Below are 9271 nucleotides of genomic sequence, written 5' to 3' on the forward strand. Positions count from 1 at the left end.
CACTGCTCTTAGATGGGGCCTGATGCCAGTTTCTGCAACCCACCCCTCACCTGGCGGGAACACGTTTCAAGTCCGTCTCCTAAGCGCCCTGGAGGCCTGACCCCAGAGTTGAGGCCGACAAATTGTGCAAGGGAGGCGGAGATCGAGGGGTCAGGGCGCGCTTGCAGGAGACGGGAGGGCTCCTGGCCTGCGGCCTCGGCAGAGATACACCCAGCTCCCAACCCCACAAACCCGGGTGTGTGTGTGCGCGCGCACGCGCGCCCGCTCCAGGGTAGATGTATAGAAAGCGGGTCAGGGAGAAGAGAAGGCATCCAGAAGCAGCCTGTGGTCTAGATTGGACCTCCCGTCGAGGTCACCCCCCCAAATTCTCTCGGGGATTCGACTCTACCTTCGGGACCCCATTTCAGCTCCAAAAGGACACCTCTCCCTCCGGGATTAGCGTCTCTCCTCTGAGGGAGATAGCCAGGGGCTCCTGAAATGGTTCCCAGTCGTTGCCCGGAGTTTGGGCGTCGGGGAGCCGGACAAGAAGGGGAGGCGGGCAGTCGTGGAGTCGTGACTGCTCCCGCCTCGCCGCGCGGGAGGCGCCCCAGGCGCCCGCCTTGAAGGCCACACCCTCGGCCCGGCGCTGGCCCCGCCCCCGGCCCGCGCGCTCCCGGCCCGGGAGGCGTGTGCGGCTTCTGCAGCCAGCCAGGGAGCGAGAGGGATGGATGTTGGAGGAGGAATTCGGGCTTAACAAGTGATCGCTGCTGTCTAGGATTTTGTTGCTTTTTCTCGGGAATCTTAGCTTCCTTTCCCAGTCGAGCGCGTTTGTGCTGAACTCCAGAGGAGCCTGGAGTCTTGAGGGTCTTCCCTGGGGCCCTCCCCCCCATGCCCACCCCTACGCTCCAGCCGCGAGCACTCTGTGCCCCCCTGGCCAAGCAACAGAACTTATTCCGTGGATATTTTGGAGCTTCCACCTGCCACACAAGCGTGATTCTTTCTGCTCCCAAGATCATTGTTCCCCTCCTCCAGCTGTTGCAGCTTGAGGGGGGAAAATAAAAACCAACCGGGGGATATTCTTTATTTTTATCTTGCACCCTGCCGGGGAACGGTAAGTATGATGCCTCTCTTATCTTTTTTCCCCCTCTCTTCTTTTGGCTGTTGAAAACCGGTGGACATTTGAGGGATAAATAATATCGGGAATGTGACAGAAGGGCATGAATGGAAGGCGGTTAAAAATAAACCAGGAGGTGGGAGAAGGGAGGTGCAGATGCTGCGCGGCGCTCCAGGGGGCCAGCACTTGTTATTCTCCCAACCCCAGGGACGGGGTGCGTGCGCCCTGTGTAATGTACCCGAGCGGGAACCTAGGTCTAGAGGCGAAGGTGCGATTAAAGATGTCGTTTAGAGGTTGGGTTTAGATTTAGCATCGTTTTGCCTCATCCCAACTCACCGCTGTCCTTCCTTTGGGGGAACAGCTGGTGAACGGGTTTGAATTGCTGCCTTTCCCCACAGTTGGGTTTGCGTGCATTTTCTGAGCATTTGAGCAACACAGAGGGACTGTATAAATGGCGTGCGCTGAAGTGTATATTTCTTACGGTGTTGGTCTTTCTGATTCTCTCTCTCAGTCTCTTAATCTCTCAGTCTCTCTCTCAGTGTCTCCCCTCCAACCCCCCGCCCCCATAAGGTTCAGGTATCACCCTAAGACAGTTGCAGGAATTAGCACTGAGAGATGAAAACAGCCTTGTTGTGGGGGGTGGGGGTGGAAGGAGGAGGCCTGGGATGTAAGGCTTGTTTGGGGTTTCAGGGACTGGGGAATTGGTCATCTGCACAATCCTATTAGTTTTTATGGTGTTAAAGAGGAAGGGAAATTTCCCTGCAAAAGTCTCCCTCATAAAGGCTCCTGGGAGTTGGCTTGAACAGATTCTCCTAACATGAATACCTTGAGAGGGAAGAGAGGGTTTAAACCTGGTTTGCTGGGTGGAATTATTTTTTCCCCCTTCTTTTTCTGTTTTAATTCTTCTTCTCTTTCTTCTTCTTCTCCTTCTCCTTCTTCCTTTTTTTCTTCTTTCTTGTTCTTCATTTTTCGTTAAGATTAGGGATAGTGAGGTAGCCAATTGAAAGGGAGGTACTTTGCTTTTTGTAGGGTGGGGGAAGGAGTGAGATAAACCAAAAGCAACAAAACTAATGAATAAATAAGAAATTATGTGGTGTAGAGCAAAAAGAGGGCAGGTCTAGACTTCTCTCAGAGTTGATGGTGAATGAGAAGACCCTCTAATTCATGAATTTCTGGAAGTCAGTTGGAAGAGAGAGGGGTGTACATAGTGTACAAATTTACAGGTACACATTTACTGGGGCTTTATTTAAATCGTGTATTATAACTGCTTGGAAGGAGTTGGGGAAGTAACTGATCAAATTCTCAGGCTATTTGGCCTGTGAAAGAATTTAAAGGATGCTGGCCTGACTCGCCCCTGTGAAAAACAGAGATTTTGAGACCTCCTGAGGGTAAACATTTTAGAGTGTGAGATGATGTTATGAGTCATAAAAAGGAAGAGGGATGTCATTTGAGATAACTTCAGAGGTGTATTTTCTGGGTTTTGTGCCCCAATCAAGCTCACGTCTTGCCCTAGGAGAATGTATATGATTGAGAAACGATGTGTGTTTGCCACTTCCCCACTTGTCACTTCATAAAACTCGGTGTGTTTCAGCTGCTAGGCTGGCAGGATTCAGCAAGGAGCAGCAGGTGGTCAAGAGCCGAATCCTGTTAATGGCTCTAGAAAGCCATTTTTCTTACGCTCCCCAAGTGCTTCCAGTAATAGAAGCAAGTAGATGCCCTGAATTCTGTCTGTCATTATCCTCCCCAATTCTCTGGGTCATTCTTCTGCATTCTTGGAAGTCCTGTTGGATAGAGTGAAGGAAAGAAGCAAGAGTAGGCAGAAGATGGGGGCAGGAGTTTTACAGGTCCCAGTGGACGAGATGAATTAGCTGGACCTAGGGAGAGCATGCTAAAGAAGAAGAAAAGCCAAGAATACCAAGAGGCAGTGGGAACAGAGCAGACTGCAAGGAAGATGTGATCAGGAAGTGGGAGATTGGAATAAAGGTGGGCAGAGAGAGAGGAGGGGGGGAGTTGAGGGATGGGGACTATGGATTAAATTATGGAGGGTGGAGTATGATAGGCTGAAAACAAAGTCCACACAAACAGGGATTTAAAACATAGTTAGTTGTGAAGAGTGGATAGTTCCTTGTGAAGAGTGTAGAGGGAAGCACTGAGGTGGACGTAGAGGAATGACAAAGAGAGAAGATGGTTATTAGAGAAGTGGAAACTGGGATTAGCTCCTAGATTGTGGGTGGTAAAGGAGCATTCTGGGCTCTGAGGAACAGAAAACAACAACAGGGATTTGCTTTGGGGAGTTACGAAGTGCCAACTTAATACAGGTCACTGGTGAGTCTCAAAATGTCCTGGATGTCCTCACATTCCGTGGTGGTGAGGACAGACAGTGGTACAAGGAGGTACACATGTGTGGGTGGGTAGATAGACAATAAAAGCTTAGGTTACTATCACATTATCAATAACCCCCAGCGTTTATTGATATCCATTACGTACAAGGCGATATGCTAGGCTATCAACACCCCCTGTCTCATTTAATCCTTACAAATGTGGGATGGGGGGGTTCATTGTTATCTATACTTTGTGGGTGAGGTGACTGAAACTTGTTCAAGTGCTGGAGCCTGGATTAAAGAAAACTGTTTATTCTGACTTCTCTAACCCTGAATCAAGATAGAGAGGGGTGGAAGGGCACTGAGTTCAGAAATATTTGGAGTAGGAAAAAAAAAAAAAAAGCCTTGGGATCAATGAATGATGGAGGCAGCTAAAAGTGACAGTATTTTTATTGTGGAATGATGAGGATGCCAGTGAGAATTAAGAGGTGGCATTAATGAAAGGGCGGATTGAAGGAAGAGCCATGGGGGTCGAGAGTAGAAAGAGGAAAAATAATTGAGTTACCGTGAAAGTGGACTGAGCTGAAATAATATCCAAAGAAGGATGTTTAGGGAGAAGGAGGTGTAACAACCTGCCCAGTACTCCTTGGAAGCTTATGGTTGCTTGGTGCTTTCTATGGTTTGCTCCAGGACAAGAGACAGTGTAAGTGAAGGAAGTGCTCAGTGTGATTTTTTTTTTTTTTTTTTGTGATTTGATACTTCTTTTTATTTTTTCTCCTGTGCTTATTTTCCTTCCTTTTTCAGGTGAAGTGCTTCTTCTGCATGATTTTAGCTGAAGGATGTTCTGTCCACATTTCCTTGATTTCTATGGAGACCTCAGAGCTGGGTTTGCCCCTGCTGGCACCTCACCTCACACATTCTCTACCTCCCAAGGTCTTTGCCTCTATCCATAGCTTGGCACTGCCTCTGGGTCCAGAAAGCCTGTGATGAACTTGAGGGGAGAGCCTGGAGAATCCTCCTGGTAGGGTGGAGCGGCAATGGCTGGACGTCCTTCAAGTCTCGTATTAACATGGGTCAAGCGGTCACTAGAAGGCAAGTGATAAGACTAGAGGCTTATTTGCATTTTGTTTAAATTTGATGGACTGAGCTTTGGACGGTTTCCATGGCAGAAAAATATATTCCATTTTCTAGGCACAACTGCTGGCTGTCAGATACTTGCTGTCTTTGAATCTTGCAGCATCACCACCAACCGCATACTAGACGTATTTCCAAATTTGAACATCCACCCCAAAACACGTGTTTGGGAGACCCCCAACAGTTTCTGACTTAGGCTTGAGAGTGCTAGGCTGTTTCTCTAGACCAGCCCAGCTCTGGAGAGGGATGTTGAATCCCTGGGAAGAAAGGGCATGGGGCGTGCAGATTTAAAAACAGAAAATGCAAAGTTGGACTGAAAACATCTCTAGTCTTCCAAGCAATCTGCTGAAGGGTTCCAAACTTACCTTCCTTTGGTGAGAAAAGAAGCTGCCCTATATTGTTTTTCTTTCTTCTACAACTGGAACCAGCCATTTCCCCAAACCACCACCATGGAGGTCGCCATGGTGAGTGCGGAGAGCTCAGGGTGCAACAGTCACATGCCTTACGGTTACGCGGCCCAGGCCCGGGCCCGGGAGCGGGAGCGGCTCGCTCACTCCAGGGCCGCGGCGGCCGCCGCTGTCGCAGCCGCCACAGCAGCTGTGGAAGGCGGCGGGGGTTCAGGAGGGGGCGCCCATCACCACCACCAGTCTCGTGGGGCCTGCACCTCCCACGACCCGCAGGGTAGCCGGGGGAGTCGGAGGAGGAAGCGACCGCGGCCCGAGAAGAGGAAGGTCCAGCACCGTCAGAGCAGCTTTCCCCATTGCTCCGACCTGATGCCCAGCGGTTCTGAAGAGAAGATCCTGAGGGAGCTGAGTGAGGAGGAGGAGGAGGAGGAGGACGAGGAGGACGAGGACGAGGAGGAGGAGGAGGAGGGGAGGTTTTACTACAGCGACGAGGACCGCGGCGATGAGTGTTCCTACACCGACCTGCTGCCGCAGGACGCCGGGGGCGGCGGGGGCTACAGCGCCGTGCGCTACAGCGACTGCTGCGAGCGCGTGGTCATCAATGTCTCGGGCCTACGCTTTGAGACCCAGATGAAGACCCTGGCCCAGTTTCCGGAGACGTTGTTGGGGGACCCTGAGAAGAGGACTCAGTACTTCGACCCTTTGCGCAACGAGTATTTCTTTGACCGGAACCGGCCTAGCTTTGATGCCATCTTGTATTATTACCAGTCGGGGGGCCGCCTGAAGAGGCCCGTCAACGTCCCGTGTGACATCTTCACCGAGGAGGTGAAGTTCTACCAGCTGGGAGAGGAGGCCCTGCTGAAGTTTCGGGAGGACGAGGGCTTTGTGAGAGAGGAGGAAGACAGGGCCCTGCCCGAGAACGAATTTAAGAAGCAGATCTGGCTTCTCTTTGAGTATCCAGAGAGCTCCAGTCCCGCCAGGGGCATAGCCATCGTCTCCGTCCTGGTCATCTTAATCTCCATCGTCATCTTCTGCCTGGAGACCTTGCCTGAGTTTCGGGACGACAGGGATCTCGGCATGGCCCTGAGTGCGGGGGGGCCCAGCGGCTTGTTGAATGACACCTCGGCCCCCGACCCGGAGCACTCGGGGCACACGATATTCAACGACCCCTTCTTCATTGTGGAGACAGTCTGCATCGTTTGGTTTTCCTTTGAGTTCGTGGTTCGCTGCTTCGCTTGCCCCAGCCAAGCACTCTTCTTCAAAAACATCATGAACATCATTGACATTGTCTCCATTCTGCCTTACTTCATCACCCTGGGCACCGACCTGGCCCAGCAGCAGGGGGGTGGCAACGGTCAGCAGCAGCAGGCCATGTCGTTTGCCATCCTCAGGATCATTCGTCTGGTCCGGGTGTTCCGGATCTTCAAGCTCTCCAGGCACTCCAAAGGCCTGCAGATCCTGGGGCACACCCTCAGGGCCAGCATGCGGGAACTGGGCCTGCTCATCTTTTTCCTCTTCATTGGGGTCATCCTGTTTTCCAGCGCCGTGTATTTCGCAGAGGCCGATGAACCTACTACCCATTTCCAAAGCATCCCAGATGCGTTCTGGTGGGCTGTGGTGACCATGACAACTGTGGGCTATGGGGACATGAAGCCCATCACCGTGGGGGGCAAGATCGTGGGGTCCCTGTGTGCCATTGCGGGTGTCTTAACCATTGCTTTGCCAGTGCCAGTGATTGTCTCTAACTTTAACTATTTCTACCACAGAGAGACTGAAAATGAGGAACAGACACAGCTGACACAAAACGCAGTCAGTTGCCCATACCTCCCTTCTAATTTGCTGAAGAAATTTCGGAGCTCTACTTCTTCTTCCCTGGGGGACAAGTCAGAGTATCTAGAAATGGAAGAAGGAGTTAAGGAATCTCTCTGTGCAAAGGAGAAGTGTCAGGGTAAGGGGGATGACAGTGAGACAGATAAAAACAACTGTTCTAACGCAAAGGCCGTGGAGACCGATGTGTGAATTTTGTTCTCCACTTGCCACGGCCCCATCGCTCCAAACCCCAGCATCTCCAAATATATTTATGCATAGAGAGTGCAGTTTATGACAATGAAATATGCAAGTGAATCCAATGCATACAGCAGTACACCATTTAATGGTTATACGTGGCATAATTGTTACTATCCTTGTATTACATATCAAATAAATGATACAACTTGGAGAAGAGGGAGGCTTAAATAGGAGCAAATCGATCTTTATATTTTTCAATAGAATGCAAGAATTTTGCACATGAACTGGAAAAGATGTTAAAAGTAAAGATAGTTCCATGGAGAGAATGTGTATATGTGTGTTGTGTGTGTGTGTGTGTGTGTGTGTGTGTGCGCGCTGCGTGTGTGTGTGTATGTATAAGTAAATTGTCAACGTTGTTAGTAATCATGCAGTGATGGGAAAAGTTGGCATTTTGAAGTATTTACTATGTAAGAACTAATGAATTTGAGCATTCATTTAACAGTGCTTTAATAGCATCTCTTGTCTTTGGAATCCATAGTTTTTTAAAAATTGTAAGAATTACTGTGTAGAAAAAAAAGAAAGTGGATTATTTAATAGAATGTAGGTCACAATTTTATCTTGAATTTAATTAAAGTTTATTTTTAACTGGAAATTAACTTTTAAAAAGGCTGCAAGGGCCTTTAGAAATTGATTATATTTTATTATTAATTTTGGGAAGAGATGACAGCAAATGCCTAATGAGATGGATAGAAGAAATGACATCGGAGAAAAATGTAACAACTTTTTGTTCACAGATACCAGGACTGGAATATTTTTTTTTTCCTTTGCACTACTTTATATGCTGGCGATTGAGAGAGACTTCATACTGTGAATGTTGACTAATGTAACCGTTCAATGACAATCATTGGAAGAATGATTTCTTAGTCCTATTTTATTGTTCTCTTCTTTTCTTTGTGTGAGACTAATGGCCACGCAGATAACAGCACACGATTCCATTCTCTTTTTAAATCTAAATAACTGATATGCAAAGGGACTGTGAAGTCAAGCTTAATAACTGAATCTTCTGAAATTGGTCTGTTACAATGGTGTTTCTGAAACCATACTATCTTAAACATTCTTCTGCCTTTAAGTCCAGAATCATTTAACCAAAGCTAATGCATGCACTGAAAGAATTCTTGAAGAAATAAGATGTCCAGCAGCTACAGTGATTATGGCTTAAGAGCTTTCTATTAAATGTACAACATAAATGCTAGATTTATTAAATTTATTTCTTTGTGCAGCTACATAAGAGCAGGATGTGGGGATTCACTTCGGATTTTGGCATTCTATGTGCTAAAATTGGTATAAAAAAGAATTGTGTCAAAGCATTTTGTTTCGACATCACCATCATTATTACATTTGTTAAAGGAATTTATGACACATAACCACATGAAACTCAACATTAGGTGTTCTGGAATGTGAGGTAACAGCTAGTGATTGGCCTTGCACTATTAAATAATGAGATATGTGTTCGCAAACTCAGAATACATACAGAAGAGGCCTTAACTCTGCATATTTCTTCAACTTCTGTTCTTTATAAGTGGTTGTCTTGAGGTTTGGCAAAATAAGGAAGTAAATAAAAAAATAATAAATAAATAAATAACTAGGTAGGGTATCTCACTACATAACAAACGAACAACTGTGAACTTAAAAAAAAAAAGGAATAGTTTTTCTCCAGCTTTTTAATCCCTGGTTATCATTTGATAATAATATACATTTTACCTTTCTTTTAATATATTTGAAACTCAAAGTAAAGCCAATGTTAGGTTTAAAAGCAAAGCTGCTTCCTTCTGACTTCCTTCTTCTCATCACTTACAGTGTACTTACACCTCTTGAGAACACCTTTGGAGAGTGAGAAGTGGCAAAAAGAGCAGTTGATTAAAATGTGTAGACCAAAGATCTCTAGTGGACAATAGTGACAAAACAAGGAAATGCCATCTTGTAACAGGACTTCAAAGATAGCATTTTGATATATTTTGGATTAGGAGCAAAAAAAAAAAAAAAAAACATAACAAGCCTTAGCCTAACTGTATGTATATCTCTTTGGATTGATCACCGTTTATTTGGTAAAGTCACTCAGTGAATCTCAGCACCCCAGTTTCCTCATTAGTAAAAAAGAGGGCACGTAAAGCATTTGTTGTATCATTGTTACAGAAAAGCAAGTGAAAACTCTGAATGTCGAGGTCCATATAAATGTCTGATTTTATGTCTAAATTGCTTAATTTTCCTGTAGGAAAAAAAAAAAAAAAGTTTAGAACCTGTGAGTTACATCT

At 46.8% G+C, this 9271-nt stretch overlaps 1 protein-coding gene across 1 annotated transcript; it reads left to right on the forward strand.

Moving 5' to 3' along the window:
- Positions 1-696: 696 nt before the first annotated feature.
- KCNA4 (potassium voltage-gated channel subfamily A member 4) lies at positions 697-7173 on the forward strand. The gene is made up of 2 exons (XM_081063874.1): positions 697-1090; positions 4219-7173. Exon 2 carries the CDS (start codon positions 4998-5000, stop codon positions 6969-6971), a length of 1974 nt encoding a protein of 657 aa, XP_080920000.1. The 5' UTR covers positions 697-1090; positions 4219-4997; the 3' UTR covers positions 6972-7173.
- Positions 7174-9271: the final 2098 nt, after the last annotated feature.

Source organism: Rhinolophus hipposideros (genome assembly GCF_964194185.1).
Source record: "Rhinolophus hipposideros genome assembly, chromosome: 10".
In the NCBI taxonomy this organism is placed as follows: domain Eukaryota; kingdom Metazoa; phylum Chordata; class Mammalia; order Chiroptera; family Rhinolophidae; genus Rhinolophus; species Rhinolophus hipposideros.